The 22,367-nt window shown below is 43.6% G+C and overlaps 1 protein-coding gene across 2 annotated transcripts in view; it reads right to left on the reverse strand.

The window, feature by feature from the left end:
• HAUS8 (HAUS augmin like complex subunit 8) overlaps positions 1 to 22,367 on the reverse strand; it is a 522,213-nt gene that overhangs the window by 194,378 nt on the left and 305,468 nt on the right. For both annotated transcript variants that reach the window (XM_069649216.1, XM_069649215.1), the window contains exons 3-4: positions 6,076 to 6,134; positions 5,581 to 5,692 (exon numbers count right to left, since the gene is read on the reverse strand). In XM_069649216.1, the coding sequence (XP_069505317.1) occupies positions 5,581 to 5,692; positions 6,076 to 6,134 (171 nt within the window). The remainder of the gene's footprint in view (positions 1 to 5,580; positions 5,693 to 6,075; positions 6,135 to 22,367) is intronic.

Consider the following 22,367-nt stretch of genomic DNA (forward strand, 5'->3'; position numbering starts at 1 on the left):
GCCTTCGGAAGTGACCCTGTACTAACCGGTGGACTGACCAGCTCTCTCCTGGGCTACATTTCTGCAGCAGTTTCCATTCTGAGCAGAGCCTTGGAACTTTGCAGATCTTCAGCTTGGGCCACAAACAGCCTGCTCTGGTGTTTTCAGCCGTCTCACATAAAGGGAAGCTGTGCTGGGCCTGCTGCTCCTGTGTTCACCACTATAAGATCGCCTGTTGCCGTCTGACCATTGTCACTGCCACTGCAACACTCCTTCAATCCTATGTCATGTCCTGATGTGGTCTGCACCGCAGAAGTCTTCATCTTTCCTCGTTTGGGTCTTATACTGGAAGCTTTCTGGAACAGATTCCTGTGCACAGCAACTGACCTAAACTAAATTCTGATGCCGAAAGTCATCTCTGCACCTCCGACCCCTGGGCCTTCCGTGACCGGACCAAGCGCAGAAGATTGTGTTCTCAATAGATTCCAGAAAACACCTGCAGTGGTCTGTGAAAGAACTGAAGTCGGTGGGGGGAGGGAGGGTAAGTTAACACACCTGTTTGTCTCCCCTGTCCTCCAAAGTATTACACTGGATGTAAGGTCCTCACCCTAAACTCACTGGTAACCGACCTTTGGTGGTGTACCCTGGTTTAAGGAGCCACTGCCAGTTATTCCTAAAGTACCTACCTGAAGAAGTATATGAGCATATACTTTGGAACTGGTGATGCCTGGGCACAAGGCCCCAAATCATCTTCGGGTTGGACTTAAGAAATCGGTTTGTGTTGATTCTAAGATTTCTTTCTATCCTTAGGCATCTGAGCTACCTGTGTGGCACTGGTCATTGTATCAAATGCTAATCTATCTCTCCTAAGGGTTAATGTATGTGTGTTTAATAAGGGTTTTCTATGACAATATTTCCCTGGTATTTTTATCTACTTAGTGTGTAAACTCACGGTATAAAAGAAATAGTATTTCCATATACTTGAATGTCTAGCTGGAATGCCTGGCGTTGCTCTGTGTGGACTCATTGTATTCCTAGATCCCTCTCGCACCCTTTCTGAGACTAAGCCTTGACACTCTGCTATTGACTTTGATTGGGTTTGGCACTGGTACAGAGTCTCCATGTGTTGATGGCCATAGATACTGATCAATGCCCCCTAAATGGATCGAGAAGGTAAGTTAAGCAAAAAGGCTTCACTTACCTTCAGAAATCAGGACAGGGTTAAAACAAAAGCAAAATGTTGGAGGGTTCCTTATGGAGGGAAATCAGCAAAACGAACATCTCTCCTAACACTGTAGTACTGCCCTTTTAAGATGCATGCCAGTGATGCTCGATTGAGGGCTATGGTGGTCAAGTCTGGAAACAGGTGCGCCCCTTGATGAATAACTACTGCAAGAGTCTGGGTCAAGATGTAACTTCGTTCCACCTGTTAGAGGGAGCAACAGCCCGAGATACTATTGTCCTGCACAGAAAGTAGCAGAGATCTACCTAGAGATATGGAGAATCCAGCAAAGGCCAATCACAAATATCTTCACAACCGTATCCTTTTTATCTTCAGCTACTCTAATGTGACTCCAAGCTGGTTCAGAGGAATGGCTGAGGATCTCCTCACATACGCACAAAGACAGACATACACAGGGTGCGACATCCCCAGCCTTCCAATCACCATCCATACAGCATTTAAAGTCATGGCAGCCATCCATCTTGACTGGCCAGGCAAACTTCAATTTCCTGAACACACACACAGGGATGTGGATTGAGGCATCTGGAGATCCTCACCCAATCAGAACTAGATGCCACTCATACAAGGAACCTTTGTGGGCCCTGTAGAGAGGCCATGTAAGGACAAACGACTAAAATAAATATTCTTTGCAGTGAAAATGAACAACCACAAAATAGAATATCTCGATCGCAGGGTTTACAAACCCCAATCACTTTTGGTTCCTTTCAGAGAGTAAGTGGCTACCAATGTGGCACAAAGATTACAACACTGCAGCTAAATTCGTAAAGGAGCCGATGGCCTGGATTAATGCTTTCCTTAGTGATCAGACCATTAATGTGTGCCTGGGCTCTTATCTATCAGCCGTTACTTACATTTTGAGTAACCCAAGGAGCCTCCTCCTTCCCTGCCCCAAGCCCCATCTCTTCCATGTGTTTATCGGGCCACTCCATGATACTGGTGGCCCACGACATTGCATTTCACAACTAGGCCAATGACACCCAGTTCGTTTTCAACCTTCTTGGGCAGCCAAACTATGTCTTAGATAGGATCCACTTGGCTCTGTTTAAATCTTTCTAAAACGGAGATTCTTTCTCACCTCTACAAGATCAACGTGCACTCTTCTGCCTCTTACAAGAATCTGTTCTTGCAAGGGAATTAAATCCCGACCCAAAATACAGTAACAACACTAGGAATAACGTTAGATTGCAATTTTACTATGTCTAAATATGTGACTTAGATAGTTGTACTACGCAATATCTTATGCTTGGACAGTTTAAACAAACACAAGAGCCCTGATGCTACACTGCTTGTGAAATAATAGGGTCCAGAGTCGATTACTGTAACTCCCTATTCTCAAGCGCTCCTACATATTTAACAGTTTGCCTCCAGACTCTGATTAAATTGATTAATGCTACTGCTAGGATATGCCATGGCATTTATAACGCGCCTATACACAAGTGTTTCAAGGCGACGAGGCAAGGAGGGGGGGGGAACAGAGGGAAGACAGACAACGATCCTACTAGGCCAGGTGTCATTCCGATCTCGCAAGTGCATGGGAAGCGGGAGGGAAGAAAGTCCAATACATGAGATAAAGAATAATAACCAATAAGTAAAGTACGGCCAGCCGGTGTCAAGTGCAAGGGTAAGTGCAGATATCAGGCATCAAGTGCTGGTAGTGGAAATGTAGGTATACAGAAAACAGTCCGTAAGTGTGGGGGTTGGCAGGAAGGCAGTGCAGGTGCGCGACAGGCAGGGAAGGGGACCTGGGCCCAAGATCAGAGGGTGGCCAGGTAACCATTGCAGTTTCAGCCAGGAAGCCAGCAGGGGAGAGGAGGAGAAAAACCAGAAGCAAAGAGAAAGGTTTTGAGGTGCTTCCGGAACCAGAGATGATGCTCCTCAAGCTACAGGGAGGCGGGGAGGCTGTTCCAGAGGGAGGCCCCAGAAAGAGATCTAGCACCATCTCGTTGCTTGGAGAATCGGCTGACCCTGAGGGAATTGGGGGCGGATGAGCAAAGAGCTCGAGAAGGAAGACATTTAGGAAGAGAGCTGAAGGTATTGAGGCCCCAGAAGTGCTTGTGGGTAATGCAGAGGGTTTTGAACTTCATCCTCGCAGCCACTGGGAGCAAGTGCAGAGATTTCAGTCCCGAGACATGCGATCCCTGGGCTGGAGGCCAAGGACAAGTTTTGCAGTCCTGTTCTGGATGAGTTGAAGAGGGCGGAGAGTAGAAGCAGGCAGACTTAGAAAGAGGCTGTTGCAATAGTCCACCCTAGAGAGAACCAGAGCTCTGGAGACGGTGAGCTTTTGGGGGTAGGAGAGGAAAGGAAGAATACCTCTGAGGAGGTGCTGCTGGTAGTGTGACTTCTTAGAGATGTCAGAGATGTGAGGAGAGAAGCAGAGTGTGGAGTTGAAGATGACCCTGAGGTTTTTTTCTCACAGATGGGAGCAGGAAGAGGGCCAAGTTAGGCCAGCCAAAGAGTGACAGGAAAGGAGGGAGCAGGTGTTCCAATGAGGAGAATCTCGGTCTTACTAGCATTAAGGCAGAGATCATTGGCGGCACACCACTCCTGGATGGCGGACAGGCAGTCAGAGATGAGAGAGGGAGAAGAGGTGGCTGAAGGTAGCCTGAAAATGAGCTGAGTGTCATCCGCATTGCACTGGAAGTTGTGGCAGAGCATAGAGTCACTACACAACACAATACTGTGAAACCTCCATTGGTTACCCTTTAGCTCCAGAGTTAAGTTTAAGGCTTTGACTCTGGTTCATAAAGCAATTTATGACAATATGCCTTCCTATCTTAAACGTGGTTTTAAAATGTACACCCCAAGCAGACTGTTAAGGTCACTGGGAGAAGACTGTGTGGTTGTGCCAATAGAAAAGCGTGCCCGGGACATGGTACGATCCTATTCAAGCAACCGTTCTGTAGAATTCCCTTCCAGAAGTGTTGCAGAAGATTTTAAGCATTTAAAAGGAAATTAAAAATCTAGTTGTTTTATTGATTATTACTGTTCCGATTAAGTAGTGTCCAGTTAGATGCATTGGTTTTCCAGAGGTGCTCTTGGAGGCGCCCGTAGGTCGTGAGCGTGTTACAAATGAGCAAATCGGACTCCTCTTCATAAACCATACCCAACCCCGATTCCACCTGTTAGCCGTACCTACCTCACCCCCAAATACTGCTTCTGGTGCTGAATTGTATGCAACAAAGCAGTAATCTAACTTCTGCCTCCTTGCATGTATTCCTATGAACCCACTGCTGTACAGCACCTCACTGCTTCTCAAAGCTAGGCCCGTGCTCAATAAGTGCACAAAGTAAAATCAAAATGAAATTAGAAAAAGCTTATGCACTAAACCATCATCCACCGCTGCCTGTCGAACGACGCCCCCATAACTCACAAAAACTCACGACACTCCAGCAAGGCCTTTAAGAACGGCACACAAGCATTGCCTCATCACCCCCAGATTCAACTCCCCTCCCACCCTGCAAAATGAACCGTCCTACAACATCTTCAGAAAGAAACTAAAAACTCATCTTTTTAACTAACGACCCCCTGCCTCCCTCGCCCCTCCCGCTCATTTCAATTTGCATCTGTTCCATTGTAACTAGCGCCTAGATGCCCATGGGCTTTGTGAGCTCGTAAAAATGTCTAAATAAATAAACACATTTACAGGATGAAGCAACTCACCCTGGGACACCACGGGGGCACCTTAGTTGTCCTGCTCTGCTCTAGTAGCCCAATGAGCGACTGCATCACAGTCCAATACAAGAATGCATTACAGAAACAAGAAAAATCCATGCTGAAAGGCCTGCTGTTCGCCGGAACAGACTGCATCCATCACTCGAGGGAGGAATCCTGTTCGTGTGAGCCCATCTGTAATGGATCAAACTGGTCTTACACTTATGAGGTGAAATAGAAAATGGCGCGAGGGAATTAGCACCGATAAACTGAGCAGCCTCACGGGCCTGCATTGGTGCAGACGTTCCACCAGCGGAGCAAGAGCTGCTCGACCATCACCACTTCATCAGAATCCTTGCATTCTGCTGCCCAGATTCTTGATACTGTGGAAGGATGTTAGATTGTTATTTAGTTCCCTGTACACAAACGGAAATGTCTGCATTAAACTCGTTTTAATATGCCTAATTAAAAGGGCCTGCAAAACTGAGCCACAATGAGAAAAAACAAATAATTGAATACAAAAGCTTCAGTATAGAAGTCTGCATGAATCCATCCTCTTCTGTGGGCGTTTTATAAATGAGGAAGCAGGCGTACCGTCCAGTTAGCTAATGTTCGTAGCATTAAAGGCATAGTGAGGCTTGCCCAGTACTTTGCAATGCATCCAATTCACCAAACTGCATCAAAAACTTTCTAGCAAAACAACCTACTCGTAGGAGCCTTGAATCTCTGAGGCGCTGTGGACCTTCTTGTGGGCGTCCCACTGCCAGTCCTCTCAGGGGCCCTTCCCCCTGAACAGATGGTAGTATTTTGCAAATGAGCCTGTTAAACCACACATTAAAAGATTAATTGAAAATCTACAGGGAAAAAAAAAAAATACTTCAAGAAAAATGGTCACTTCCTGACAAATTCCACTTTTCTCTATGAGAATATTGTGATATCACGCAACAGAACAATTTAATAGAACACAGATCACAATGGACGCTAGACATTTGTTTGACATTCAAAAGGGTTGCAAAATTAGATTTATACGAGGAACCCTCAAAGAACATGAGTCAGCAGGATTGGCCCCACGTTCCCACAAGGACTAGCAATAGATTACGTAAAACAATGGCAGAGCCTACAAAGATTTCCTATGAGAATTCAGGACGAACATACAGGCCCTTAGCAACTAAGGGGATAAAATAGTTGAAGTTTCACTTTACCTTTGCAATCTTTTTCTTCTCGTACTGCTGCATGTAACGAGATTGCACCAACTTTGCACCTAGAAATGTAAACAGTTTTACATACATGAAATGTGTTATTGTTAAAATTGTAAATGTGTTATTTTATTGCTTTTTTAAATGTGCAAAAGTTTGTTCTTGACTGAATAAAAACTAAATGCATAATACATTTTTTTTTAAAAAATGTTACCAGTACATCCAGTAAACATTACACGCAGTCCACAAACTGAATGAGTGTCCCTATGAAGGCTCTTCTTATGTTTGGAGCTTGGAGGGTAGCAAGAAAAGAAAAAAATGGAGGAGGGGTTAGGAAAGTGGGAAATCCATTAATGGATACATGGAAACTCTCAGATCAGGTGATAGATACATTACTGTGAGGTTGATAGTCAAATCGTGTATTTAACTTTTTTCTGACTGGTTTATCAAACATTTTGACCTGTTGAGTTCTCAAGGGCCGCATCAGGGACAAACATCTTGCATATACCCCCGACCCCTAAATAGCCTCTCTGTGCAAAACTGCCCCGAAAGACCCCTGTGATAGTGTCCTCCCACAGCCTGCTGTACCATGAATGGCCCTGGCTACAGTCAGGATTGAAGGTTTCAGTTGTCAGAACCAGAAAGTACTGGTTTATGGGATTCAAACCCTAAAATTACACCAGCGAGAAGCCTAGAAAAAGCCTATGAAAATGTAATGTGGCAGCGCCCCTCCCCAACGATTATTTGGCTGCTATAACTGAACAGATGAAACCGTAACTGGGAGGGAAAAATCCCACTCAGCTCCCACTCTCATATTTTAGCATACCTACTTTTGCAAATGTGCAGATGAATCCCAAAGTGCCGAAGAGGACGTCAAACAGAATCTCAAGCTTTCAAGAACTGCAGTGTTGGCGAAGCTCTGCAGCTAGCTGCACAAGGCAGACTTTTATTGACCAGAGACACCAGAGCAGGGTTCGCTCATCCATTAACTCAGGCAGAACCAGCTGGGTTGCAAGTTCTCAGGATCTGCTTTCTACAAAGCCTTGTTGATAACCATCAACCAACAGAGCCTCAGGCATGCAGTTGATATCCATAGCTAAGTGGAGTGGATCGAACCCTGTGCACTTTTCAAGCCTTGCATGCCTGGTCAGTGTAATTATCCAGAGAAGAAAAAGGCAAAAGCACATGGAGAGGGATGGCAGGTAAATGACATAATGGGGCAGCAAAGTTTATGCCAGATCAGACCCATCAAGGACGCCAGGACCTTACCACCCCTGCAACACAGAATGTGTGCGACACTGTCACTGTTTTAGTACCCACAATCACTGCATGGACAGCCTTGAGGTCAATATTGTGGAAATAAATGGAACTAAAGATTATCTCCCAAAAGCAAACTGATCCTAAAAAGCAGCAAGTAATACACACAAGCTTGGTGATCCTATTATTTTGTGGGCTCAGTGGGTGAGGACCAAAGATTAATGGTATCTATAAGGGTTCCACACTAGCTACCCTCCCTTGCCCCAACAAGGGTGTGACCACATTCATACTATACAACAAGGCAGGAGTAAAGGAGTTTTAACTGCACCTTATGCCATACCCAAAATACATATTTTGTTATTTTATACAAAATCAATTCATAGAAAAAAAAACAGTAAAAAGAATTCACTATTATGTGCCCATGTTAAGTAGGTTAAGGCAACACATTTACCCTCAATACCACCTTTCCCTCAGGTCTTTTTAGGAAGGGGATTCGTGAGGTTAGTATTGGATAGTGGGGACAAGTGTGAGAATGTAGGCCCCTGGTCTACTTGAGAACAAGGATGTAATATCGTCCTTTCATGTGTCAACACATATTAGTGTTTCTAGGACCACCAAGGCACACCACGTGTTCGGATGACTTCTAATCACGTAGTTTTGTGGGCCCGTCTTCAGGACGTTTTCTATCTTTTCTTTTGCATGCATTCATGCCACGATCAACTGTTGTCACATATCCGTCTTATTTTTTAAACAAACGCAACTGTAAAAAAACAAATATTTTTTGGTTACTAAAACAATTAAAACAAACCAATTAAAGGAGGGGCAGTTCCTGTCTAATGTATGGTGAATTCATCACTAAAATTAAATTTCTTGTATCTGGTGCGGGAAGCCCTTTCTAAGCGCGTCTGTCTGCATAGTGGGTCACCAAGTGGGTGAAGTTACACACTTATGTCTTCAGTCTTTCGCATCCATATTATAAATTCCTATTTAAATAGGACACAAAAAATGCAAGGCCAATTATTTAGCATCTTAGCATTATTTCCTTTATCAATATTTATTTCTTGATAGATTTATCCTTTACCTTATTTTCAAAGCAGGGAGGTAAATACACGCTCCGCCTGTTGCATTTATCTGTTTTTTCTTATGGATGTCACAGTATTATCATACAGATTCCTTTTCACTCGCTCAGCGATTATGTCTGCAAGTGAGTCATGGTTGTTACTAAAGGCTAGTGCCATTGTATTTTTGAGAGTTTTTAAGAACAATTGTTAAAGGCAGATCTAACTTACTTTTTTCTACGCTTTGATTGCTACCGGCATTTCTTCCGCGTCTTCCTCATACAGCCGAGAAGGTTGCAGAGCCACATGACTTGTATCTTTTTGTTTCTGACGTGGTGATGTCATCATGTGACGTGTTTTGTCAAACACCCCGCCATCGTTAGAGGTCTAAAACAAGTTTCTGGGTGTTTTTTAGCGGCCTATTCATTTTCTGGTCGTGTTGTGTGGATGAATTCCATTAATTTATATTTAATGGATATAAATATACATTTTTATCAATCGGGGAGACAAACCCCGTTTTATAGAGGTTGCATAAGCAGTCTGTCCATCTGCTGGTCGCCGGGTCTAATGAAGTGTTGTAAACAAAATCTAATATTTGAAATGCGTAGGTGGTAGTTAAATCATGCCAATGTCAGTACTCAATGAATACATAGGCCCCATTCGATGGCGATGTTTAGGCCATCTTTTACGGAATCTATATGGTAAATCCATTTTTGTTCCAATTTACGTAATTGCATGCCTCGATCTCCAACACGAGGGTGTGCTGAGACAGTTTCAATTATGAACCAGAATATATCTTCCTGGTTGTAGTGTGCCGTCGTGTAGTGTGCTACCAGTGGTTTGTCTATTATGGCATTTTTTACACATGACTGGTGCCCACAAATTCTTTGTCGAACCGGTCTTTTTGTTTTGCCTATATATAGCAGACCACAGGGGCATTTTATGCCATAAATTGCCCACTTAGTGTTGCAGTTTGTAAATGATTTTAAATTCCATTTCCTTCCCTTTAGGTCTGTATCTTTCATGTTGCTTGTCAATCGACATACAGAGCAGTTACCACATTTAAAGTGGCCAATGACTTGTGTAAGTCCCCACAGAGTGGTTTGTGTTGGAGGGCTTATCCCTCTTGTATTAGGGTATGTATGAACCAATTTGCTCCGTAGGCTCGGCATTCGTTTGAATGCAAACAGGGGTTTATTGATGTTAAAGTCCTCAGTTGTTAGCATACCCCAGTTTTTTAAAATCAATCTGCGTAGGTCGTGACTAATTGGAGAAAAAGTGGACACGCATGGGAATAGGCGCTGCATTCTGTAATAGACTGCATTGAACATAAAGACAGCCTAAATGCATACAGGTGGTGAAGTAACACAAGTTAAAATAAAAATACATTTCTACCATTTGCTTCATTGAAAGGCAGCAGCGGAAGCACGAGAACTCGCCTTGTTAAAATAGTAACCTTGCTCTAGCCAAAAATGCTAAGGTCCAAGCATATTGAATGCCATTACTAGCAAAAGAGTTCCACTCGGGTCCCTCAACATTTATTTTAAAGCTATGAAACCAAATAAATAATCCCAGGATTTTCACCATGTCACATTTCTGATGTTATGTACAGAGAAAAACACACTTGTGATTTCTTCATATCAATGTTAAAAGAAAAAGTATGCAAAGTTTAAAGAAAGAAAGAAAAATCTATTAGTTGCATTTTGAATAGCATTGCATTTCCTTAAACTTGAAATGGTTCTGACAATTTGAACTTTAATTCAACTTTGAGAATTCCTGGGCTAGGAGGTAAATTGCTTCATGAGTTGTGCGTCATAAGACTCCAAATCACTAGTTGTTTTCCACCTGAAAATGACATTACTTAGCTTATTTATACCAGGTCTCAAGGAGCTTTTACTTTGAAATGGAACACTGCGTACATCTTGTGGCCACAAATGGCATTTTATTTAGATGCACTTAAAGGGATAGTCCAGCAAAATTTTTTTTTAAGAAATAGATAGGCAACATTAAAAAAAAAAAAATACTAGCACTTTTTTTTTTAAACTTCCTATGTAAAATTTTGAGCTATTCAAGCTCAAAATTCGCAAAAGCAAGCGCACATGGGCGCATCCATTTTGTGAAATGGATGCCCGCCTGTGCTGGCTTTTGCGGCACTAATGAAGGAAAAGCCAGCCAGTTGCAGAAAACAAAAGCTACCGCTGGGTGGCTTTTCCTTCATTGGTGCTGTACGCGGAGGACGGGGACCGGAGACCAGAGCAGGAAAGCTGCAGCTGAATCTCGGTAAGTGCTATTATTTATTTATTTTTTTTTTTAAATAAGCACTAGCTGCGGTTTTTTTTTCTAGGTTTTCCGGGCTGGAGGAGCCTGGAAAACTTAGAAATTAAACCGCAGCTTTAAAAACGTTGTATTTATGTTTGCGGTCGCTTTTGAAGCGACCGCAAACATAAATACAACGTTGTGTTTGAAAACGCTGCGGTTTTTCTTTCCAAGTTTCTCAGGCTCCTCCGGCTCGGAGGAGCCTGAGAAACTCGGAAAGAAAAACCGCAGCGTTTTCAAACACAACCGCGTTGTGTTTCTGCCTGCTGTGGCTATCACTTTGGGTCTCCGGTGCTCCCCCAGGGGTGCCGCGGTGTTTCTGCCTACAGCTGATTTCCCATTTGGGGCTCTCGGGCTCCCCACGGGGGGCCCAGAGCCCCAAATGGGAAATGCTAAATGCTGCAGTGTTTCTGCCTAAATCTGCTTTCCCATTTGGGGAGCCCGACAGCCCCAAATGGGAAAGCAGATTTAGGCAGAAACACAACTGCGTTGTGTTTCTGCCTACCTTGGCTTTCACTTTGGGTCTCCGGTGCTCCGCTGGGGGAGCACCGGAGACCCAAAGTGATAGCCACGGCAGGCAGAAACACAACAAGGTTGTGTTTGAAAACTCTGCAGTTTTTCTTTCCGAGTTTCTCAGGCTCCTCCGAGCCGAGCCGGAGGAGCCTGAGAAACTTGGAAAGAAAAACCGCAGCGTTTTCAAAAACAACGTTGTATTTATGTTTGCGGTCACTTCAAAAGCAACCGCAAACATACATACAACGTTTTTAAAGCTGCGGTTTTATTTCTAAGTTTTCCGGGCTCCTCCAGCCCGGAAAACTTATAAAAAAAAACACAGCTAGTGCTTATTTTTTTTTTTTTAAAATAAATAGCACTTACCGAGATTCAGCTGCAGCTTTCCTGCTCTGGTCTCCGGTCCCCATCCTCTGCGTACAGCACCAATGAAGGAAAAGCCACCCAGCGGTAGCTTTTGTTTACTACAGCTGGCTGGCTTTTCCTTCATTAGTGCCGCAAAAGCCAGCACAGGCGGGCATCCATTTCACAAAATGGATGCGCCCATGTGCTTGCTTTTGCGAATTTTGAGCTTGAATAGCTCAAACTTTTACATAGGAAGTTTAAAAAAAAAAAAAAAAGTGCTAGTATTTTTTTTTTAAATGTTGCCTATCTATTTTTTAAATGACATTTTTTGCTGGACTATCCCTTTAATGTCAAGTTGTGTAAAAGGTCTATAAAGTGCCATTTAACTTAAAATATTTAAATTAATGAAAAGCAATAACTTTATAGTGGAAAAATATTAGGAACTAGTAGTGTTTTCTAGATAGAACATATTCTTTCAGTAAATATAACATTTGCATAGTTTACAACTATGAAAAAGAATGAAAAATCAATAACTCCTGAAAAGAAATATGCAAGATAGTCATGTTTCATGTCTTTGCGTGCATGGCAACACAGGTTCTGACGGGTTCTGGTTTATTAAATGATGACATAAGTTATGGGGATGAAACAAAATAGCTGTCAACAAGACTAGAGGCAGTGCAGCCCTCACCACACCACCCTCAGGCAGCATGTCACAGTTTTATAACACGGCACACTCCAGCCAGGGACTCCTTCCCTTGACAATGAATGTGGCGCACAATAAAAATGCTTTTTATCTTAAATAAACCACTGATTCGTTTTGAGTAGACTTCCAACACGTCTCGCACCCACCTTCACCAACACCCCGTGATACAATGGACTAGGAACCAGGCCTGTGTGTATCAATAAAATATTTATAAAATTATTATTTGCTGGAGAAAATACAATTTCATAGCAGCCACCAAAGTTGTGGCAATACACATCCAATGATTCCGACAAAACAATGGGTACAAAATCCTAACAGTTCACATGGATCTTTAATGACAAAACAAGAAAAACGGTTTAAAGCAATTGATAGCACCAAGGTTAAGCACTCCCCCTCCAACACTCACCCCCCCAAACATCAGCTAACTTAATTTCCTTTGGATTGAAGGCAGTGGCAAGGAGTAAGGATAAAGAGACAAAAATCTGATTTGGAATACAGCCCACGACCCCAAGATGGGAAGTCGGAAAAGAAAATGAAAACCTGATTTTAGAGCAAAACGGCAGAATCTGATTAGAATGATTACTCGCACAGCAACTCGCAACTGTGGTGCGACAGCTAGAAAGGAAATTAGTGTTGCTACACTTGAGGAGATGGGGAAGTTCAAAGAATACTACTTTTTGGTTAAGAAAGCACATTCAAAAGAAAAATATACACACAGCAAACGGAAATTCGTTTTTACACTCGATTTGTAATGACAGGTAGCTAAGAAAAGGGATTAGCTGTCAAAAATCGGAAATCTGTTTTTAATGACAAGGACAAAGGCACATTACAGATGGTATTCTGCGGAGTCTGCTGCAGAGTCTTTTTGTCTGCAAGAGAGGAGGTTCTCTTGTTTGTTGCTGCTGCTCGACTACAAAACGTTTATTTTTTTTTGGGCTAGTCCACTCTCTATTGCTACCATCTACCAGCCTAAAAACCCCAGAACACCGCGGAGCGGCCGCAGAGTCTGCTGCAGAGTCTTTTTGTCTTTGGGCTCTGAGGGCTCCGCGGCACCGCCTGCGGTGCACCGATGCCGATTCCATCGGATTGCACTCACACAACCCCAGGCTGCTGTGGACTTAACCCATACTTTGAGCGCGAACTGCTAACTCGAACAGTCAGCAACCAGTACCTTGCTTACAACCCTCTACCCAGACCCCCCATTGCCCCCTCCTTCAACGGCACACCAGCACCCACCACCTCAATCCTGCACCCGTTACCAGAGGAGACCGCAGCGTGCAAGCCGCTTCACTGCCGCCGCCACCAGCTGTCCTGCTGCGGCATGATCCGTCATTCGGACACAGACAGTTTTTAGCCAGCTGCCCTGTTTCTCACAGAGCCTGCCCACTGACACCACCCCAGACACCAGCACCCCTTAGCCTCACCAACTACACGACAGCGTCCCGACACACCACTATCTCTGAACCGATAGTGGCGGATGAGAGTGTGTCTGACTACCAGCAATGTTCCCCCACCGCCAACTCTTCACAATTCGCGGCAACCAACTTACCCACTCCGCTTCTCTCCCTGTCGAGAGGCCGAGGCTTCTGGAGCTGCCCACGTCCACAGCAATGAGTCAGGCGCGAAAGCTCTGCGTCGAGATCCACTGCTCCCCCGCCTGTCTGCATCATCTGGAGTTCCTGCGGAGGCGGAGCCTGGCCACACGACTGAGGCGTCGCAAGCACTCTCACGTTGTACAGGGCAAAGGCGCACCTCGACTTATCGTAGCGCCCTCCACCACTGCAGGACCAGCCCTTTCTGCAGGGAACAAAACGCGATACTATCGCGACAATCATCAGTGCTCCCCAGCCTTCCTGCAACGTCCGATACTCACTCAGAGGCAAAGCCTCCACATTCAACTTCAAATGACGCATGCATCTCCTCACTGGACAGAGCCAAAGCACACCCCAATTCATCGTGCCTCCCTTCACCACTACATGCCGCTTCTTCTAACAACGGGATACAGACAACTGTACCTTGATATCAGCACCGCTACAGAAAACTCTTCGCTGACGCTCCCCTCTCTGGTGTGAGTTGGAAACAGTGAGAACACTCACGCACTGGAGTGAGGTGGTATCAGTGCGACCACCCATGACCACGGTCCACTCCACAATAGACTTTAACCACACCCTGGCTCAGCCTACTCGAACCTCTGTATTATAACCTCCACAACACCCCCACTGATTTCACAGCATCTCTGGGAAAACGGAAAACCACACTCCAAGGACCAAACGGCCTTCCTCCTTGCGCCTAAATCAACCTATCAAGAATATCCGATCATACAAGAAGACTATTCCTCTGCCTTACCTCTTCAAATCCCAACTAGAACCACTGCAACATTCTCCATACGAGATTCCGGACCCTGCAGTTCAAAAACTAGCATCTGTGCCAACAGACTGAAAGGGCCAGTCTCATAGAAGATCTTGGTTCCTGCAGCCTAAAGAACCAGTAACGCATCGATCGCCTCTGTTAGGAGACCGAAAGGGCTTGTCCCTTGGATCTTAACAGAGCTACTACAACATCCTCTGTTCAGGAAACAGAAAGGGCTTGTCCCTTGGATCCTGTAGGCTATAGATATAACACTGCACCTTCTACTCTGTTAGGAGACCGAAAGGGTTTGGCCCTTGGATCCTAACACAGACGCAAAGATTCTTTTTGCACAGTCAGCGTCACACCTTTATCAAGGAGACCGAAAGGGTACATCTCTTGGATCCTCTATTACAGAAACAACGCTCCTTTCACTGGCCCAGGAGACCAAAAGGACATTGTACAACAACCTCAATAGAGCTATTGTCACACTTCCACCCAGGAGAACGAAAGGGCACGCCCCTTGGATCTTGCACCTACAGAAACTTATCACCACTCCACAGAGACTGTTAGGGTCCGCAACTCGGATTTCAACACAGACACTTCAATAATTAAAGGAGAAATGTCGACAACTCGACCCAAACAGCAAACCGTTGTGGACCCAAAAACAAGACTAAGAACAAAACTCAACATCGCTGCCATGTCTGCCTTAGATTCCTCGCAGCTAACCTTGGAACAATCACTCTCAAGAGCTCATACCGCAAAAATCGACTCGAATCACCCTCAACAGCACGCAGACCTGGACAACGAGCATGTCACCACAACAGACGACCCCCTCATAACAAAGACCGACTGATTGAATCCAGAACTCAGTCGACAACTGAATGATCAAACAGATTTACAGAATCAGACCAACATACAAGCACAAATTCACAGCACCGGTATCACGACTGAACACCATGAAACACAAAGCCACAAATATCCACAACCATGTTGAACTACCAACCCCTCAACTACCAACCCCTATCACTCAGTCCTTCAACAATGTCAAATCAATAGAAGCTAACTCACGAAAATACACCGAACAGGAAGAAATAACACCGACGACTTGCAACCAACAACTTCCCCAGCAGCAAAACAATTCTGCGAGTGCAGAAAAGAGAAACACCGGAATCCACCGACAATACTTTGAACAACATCACTACACAAACAAACCTTAACAGCAAGGATTCAGCTTCACATGAACGAATCATAACACCACTAGGAGTCACAACAGCCCCTATTTCCGCTTTCGCAACACAAGATGAAACAGCTAAATGATCTGCCGAATCTCCTGTTGTCACACAACAAGAACTATCTGCCTCATTGTTCGATTCACACAAACGCGAGACTGCAAACGATACTACCAAGAAACCAACAAAGGAGCAACACATTCATACACCCTTGCCCCAGTTTGCCACATGTGATTACGAAAGATCCTAACAACTATGAAGTTGGCAAACCTCAACCAGATGAATCAAGACTCACCACCACCTTACAAAAACCACCAAGCAGTACAACTCAACAAACAAAGAAAGAAAAAGCAAGATTAGCCAAACTCGCGTGGCTACATACGCATAACTCAATCAAACTCGCTCAACCTACAGAAAATGCTACCAACCAAACCATAACCAAGGCAAGAAGACTTTCAATGGACATTACAGAAATCGAATCAATCATGCTAAGCCTAGACTAACAAAAAGAAATATTTGGCAACATAACAGAAAACCATCATCCGCATCTCACCTCGACCCCATGCATGACACAGGGAACCGGCCAAAGACTCATCACAAGAGAAACCTACTACACGCCTGATCTCACGACCAAGAATCAACAGCCTACTCCTCAATTGAGTGCACCAGAAATTAAAACCACCAATACTACATCTAAAAACCACGACCACGAGGATTGCACCAATCCCAGGATTCCGACTACTATGCTAGACTTACAAAATATGCTTATTGCAGTGCTGTCTCAATCAATGATCCCCTTTCTGAAATTACATGAATCCATGAACAATATCAAAGATCAAGCAACTCATCTAGCACTCATACATTCCAAACAAATCTACATAGAGAACTTCATAACCACAATCGAATCCCGTTTAATCAATGGCAACGACGACTGTCAGAAATAGCAAGAAGCGATCGCCAAGAAAAAACCAAACTAAACACAGAAGTACTAGCTCTGCTCAAAGCACATCAACACCAAACAGCACCTCAAGCGAACACAACTATTGATCAAGTCACACTAGCTCCTCCCGCTAACAACACTTCCCAACAGTCAATTTCTGGAGTTCGAACCATCGGTAAACGTCCTCCACAACGAAAGACTGAACCTGTTACAACCTCACAACCAGAGATTCAGGATTCCCATCACCCAATTAAGAATACCACAGAGCAATACCAGATCTTCTCTAAGGAAAAACAAGCACAAGCCATGAAACCAGTACAGTCAAAAACTAACAAAAAACGACAAACCGGCTCAAGAGCGTTCCTGAGAACAGTGAAGATGACGGACCAAAACCATCCATTACCAACAGAGAAGACATGTTGCCCCCTCATAATGGACAACAACCGGAAACAGCAGTGGCATACTGGGACATTACAGACCCATGGACCGACAGAGCCACTATCCGACCAATCCACTCATGATGAAGACCTCCTCAACCTCTCAACCCACAGAGATCAGATAACACATGACACACCACCTCCCAGGCAACCTACAGTGCCCTCAAGCTTCATAATAATAGAGTACACTACCACCCACAAACCACAACTATCGGACATGTACGAAGAAATCTCTGAAGACTCATTACAAGAAACCTCAGATATATCCTTCAAAAACGATACATTCGTCTCATCAGCAGAAGAATCATATGACCAAATTTCAGACGATTCCATCAGATCACGAGTATCAGCGAACACTGTTTGCACACTCATCATTTGTCAATCCATAACCAAATCTATGAAATTCATATCGAAAACGACACCAACAGACTCGAACCAATAATACTCAATAGAACCAACACCCTCCGTCTCTTTCAAGCGATACCGCAACTACAAAAAATAACAAAAAAGATTGATCTTATAACATTCAAAAACGACATGCATTTAGACAAGATCATTGCTGAAATTTCCGACCCAAACGAGCAAGAACTGATTTTATCAAAGCGTGCCCAGCTCCTCAAACTTGGCTTTAGATGCTGGGCCTCTACATCAACAAGAAAATACCAACCAAGGACGCAGATGAGTAACCACACCCATGATAACACAGTAAACGTCGCTACTCGGACTCACGTTCACCAACGGGAAGAACGGAACAGAACAGAATGACCATTCAAAAGAAACGATTACTTCGAAACTTCAACTACAGAAACCGTATCTTCAAGAATTTCACTCAACTCCCAATCATAACAATCACTGAAACCAGATGTCACATGGTCACTCTGCTCATGGAATACTAGAGGAATTTATTCACCCATCCCTCAACTGATCTAGAAAACGATCAAATCATATGTCTACAAGAGACTTGGATCAGTGAAACTCCAGCGTGCGATGGATTTCCTACTTTCCTCAACCCTGCAATAGTCAAAAAACAAGGAAGACCAGCTTCAGGCCTTCTCACCCCAATTAAAATAAACCCTCAATGGACAGTATTGACCAGCGAAAACATCAATCCCTGGACCCAATTAACAATAATAAGGACGATGGAGAACCACCAGACTCAAAAAAACTATGAAAGAATTGCAATATTAAACCTCTACTGGAACCCCGCAGCAATAACAACTGAAGCATTCCTTGACTGAGTACTCATAACAATTGACAAACTAGCTGGAACTCACTATCATCTAGAAATAATACTCTGTGGGGATCTCAACATTAACTTATTCACACAGAACGGTACCCCCCGAAAGCAAGCTCAACTTTCACCAAAAGCAACCAGATGGATGAATGAAATTCTTACCCGGGATCTCACCCTCCTAAACCATGCAAGGAACAACTCAACTTCGTACATGCCAACATGGGCCAGAGGATCCTCAACTGTAATCATCGACTACATATTCCTCTCACAAACCCTACACGAATCGGTCAAGTCAGCCCAAACAATAGTTTCTGACAAAAGCGATCAACTAACAGTGTATTCACACTTCATCACCAAACAAGATCCAACCTCGACAGCATGTGCAATAGAAATTGATGGAACATCTTCAAGACTCTGCATCCCACAAGCAGCGATAGCTCATCTACCGACAAAACTCCTTGCTTCAAACAGGACAGACATTGAAAAACTGAATTACGCTTGGATTCTGCTACCATTTCGACAAACAGCCAAAAACCGACCACAAAAAACCCACCTTCACACATACAACCAGGAAATAGCGGAAAAGAAAAAATGCCTGGCAAAATCGTTACGACAGTTGAAGAAAACAAAAACGGCAGAAAACATTCTATAGATCACAAAACTGAAACAATCATAACAACTGGAAAAAATCTCAACAAAAAATCCTCCTGCAAACAGATGCAGAAACCATAATGAAGACATAACTCAAACAACACAAGAGAACTTTGGAATCTCCTTAACGATAACTCCCAAAAACATTACAAGCTAACGGCCAATGTACCGCAACAAATGTGGATCACACATTGTTCAAGCATCTATGCAGCTCGACCATCCCAACCCAAAGAGGAAACAAACAACAACAAACCGAAATGGTCAAACGTCGAATACGACGACCTGATCTGCATGATCAAAAACCTAAATACATCAAGAGCGCCTGGTCCTGACGGACTTTCAAACGCCGTACTTAAGCAAGATCCCCCGGCATGGGCAAACTTCATGTGCCAGATAATAACCATCATAAATACACTTGACCAAATCCAAACTTCTTGGAGTTCAGCTACAATTGTCCCCATCCACAAACAAGGACCCCGTGATCAACCACAGAACTTCCGTCCAATCGCTCTACTGGACCCGCTTGGCAAACTCTTTGCAACAACACTACTGAGACAACTAACTACTTGGGCCATACACAATGGCTGGATCTCAACACGGCAAACAGGCTTTTCTGCCAATGTTGGAACCAATATCAATTTAATACTACTGCATCTGATCAAGCATGAAGCCATCAACAACAAGACCTCCATATACGCTGCATTCATCGACCTGAAGATGGCCTTTGACGTTTTATCACGGCACAAGTTATGGGCAAAACTCAAAACATCGAATTGCCCCCCCCGAACATTCTGGAACCAATTATTCTACTCTACTCAGAAACTTCAATAAAAGTGAGACTTACAAAAGCAGGCACAACCATCAAACCGATTACCACATCAAATGGCCTAAAGCAAGGATGCCCCCTAGCAGCAACCCTCTACAACCTGTTTACATCAGACATTGAACAACACCTGATCAGTAATCAAACTAATCCGCCGAAAATAAACTCAACACTTGTTCCTGTTATGGCATACGCCGATGATATCTTGCTTGACAAAACCTCCTCTGGATTACAAGTCGCCTTGACATTACTGAGTAACTACATGAACAACAACGAGCTAACAATCAACATCTCAAAAACAAAGACAATGACTTTAACCAAACCACAACCAAAAACAGCACACCAACCAGCATTGAACATCAGTGGAACACGACTAGAAAATGTGACAACATTCAAATACCTCGGCATACTAATCAACCAATCCAAGACTGAAGAACAATGGCTGGATAAAGTAGAACAAAAGTCACAAACACTGGCAGGCCAAGGATGCATACTCCACAGGAAATATGGAAAATTCTCATTCAGACCAATCATTGCCTATTACAGACTAAAATACATCCCTATAATAACTTATGGAACAGATGCAATGATGAACACCGAAAAAGTAAACTGGATGAAATTTGAGTCAACTTTTTGGCGCAAGATTCTCCACCTTCCACAGTCGTACCCAATGCCGAGAATACGATATGAACTCTCAACTCAATCTATTGGATCTATTGTATGCTGGAAAAGACTAGACATTTACCGGAAAATACTCTGATGAGAAAATTCCTGCAATTCAATTTTGAAAACCCTACCAAACACCTTCAACAACACGGTGCTAGAAAAAAGGAAAAAATCATCATTAAAGAAATGGAAAATGAAGAGATATCTGAAGAACTCTTAATCATGCGCCCACAACATGCCAAAACTAAACTTCTACAGAATGATTGGATCAAAACCATCCAAATGAAAAATAGCTATGAACAGAACCTTCAATGTAACAAACAAAACAGAAAAATACATGAACCACCACCGTATCTTCCATTATTCCCAGACCAAACCATCAGGTCAACATTTTAAAGAATTCGTCTGAATATTTTACCAACAAACTCAACTTGCAACAACAAGGCAGATTGTGAGATCACAAAACTACTGCCGATTCTGCAAAGCTGAAACAATACCGGAAACCATATTCCATTTGGTTATGGAATGTCAGTCCCTTGCGCCTCAACGCAAACAATTTGGCACCTACTTCGATCTCTCATCCCAACAAATGAATACAGAAGAAAGATGGGCTGCGATACTCAGTGTATATATATTTGTTGTTTTTTCCACTATTTCTCTGTTCCTCTCCAGCATCCTTGAACTCAATGGAAGAAGCGCCTGAATCACATCTCAAGACTCCCTTTTTTAATTTTTTTATTTAATTTTTTCTTTCTTCCCTTCTCCCCACTCTCTTACCACAGCGAATCCAAACCACACTGATGGAAAAGTTTGTAATCAAACTAAAACATCAACAAAAAAAACAAAAATAAAAATATAGTATTCTAAGGGGTCGCTCTCAATGGGACTATGGTTTGATGTTTTTAATGGGACAGATGCAAATTAGGAGTCCATAGGGAATGCACTTAATACATGGACAGATTCGGTTTACAGTGACAAGGAGACTAATCCTTTTAAGGCAATACTTTAATGACTATAATTAGTAAAAACACGCAACAAACCTGTTGATTTCGAATGGCAACATTATTGAGCGTGAATATCAATGGGGGAATTAATTGATTTCATTGATTTATTTCAAAATAATGCTAAGGACTTATACCGACAACTGAAAGATTTATCAGAGGAATGCACCAACCTACACAGGCTAATACAGATTCTTCTATGGAGAGGTGAATGAATTATACTGCCAATTTGGGACTGTCAATGGGATTATCTATGGGATTTTTTTGGGATTTAGGTTACAAAAGAAGAGGGGAATACAAGTTGGGACTGGGGTGATTTGTTACTTACAAAGTAAGCCTTGTTTGGTATTCTGTACAGTCAGCAGAATCTCCGGACCCTCTGGACAGCTAGGCAAGGGGTCTGGTCTCTGCACTCTTGGATGGGATCAGCTGCCTCCTCTCTGTCCTCCTTCTCCCGTCTCCCTGGTTTTCTGTGCTTCTGTGTGTTCCTTGTGTCTAGTACAGCCCCCCCCCCATCATATAACTTAGAAAACACTTCCCCATACTCTGTACACAAGTCGTCAAAACCTGACTTGCCTTTCAAAACTACAGTTCCAGACTTTCCATACAAGAAGCAGACGAGAAGCTTCAGAGTGTATGCAGGTGCCAACAGACAGCCTCCTCACAGCCTGAGCCAGTAGAGACGCCGAACAGAAGGGTGGGAGCCGCAATAGGCACAGAAGCTGCAAGGCAGTGAGAAGGAACGAAATGCTGAAGAGCTGCGTGCTTGCTGCGGGAAA

Source organism: Ambystoma mexicanum, chromosome 1p, assembly GCF_040938575.1.
Source record: "Ambystoma mexicanum isolate Mex_15411 chromosome 1p, UKY_AmexF1_1, whole genome shotgun sequence".
NCBI lineage: Eukaryota > Metazoa > Chordata > Amphibia > Caudata > Ambystomatidae > Ambystoma > Ambystoma mexicanum.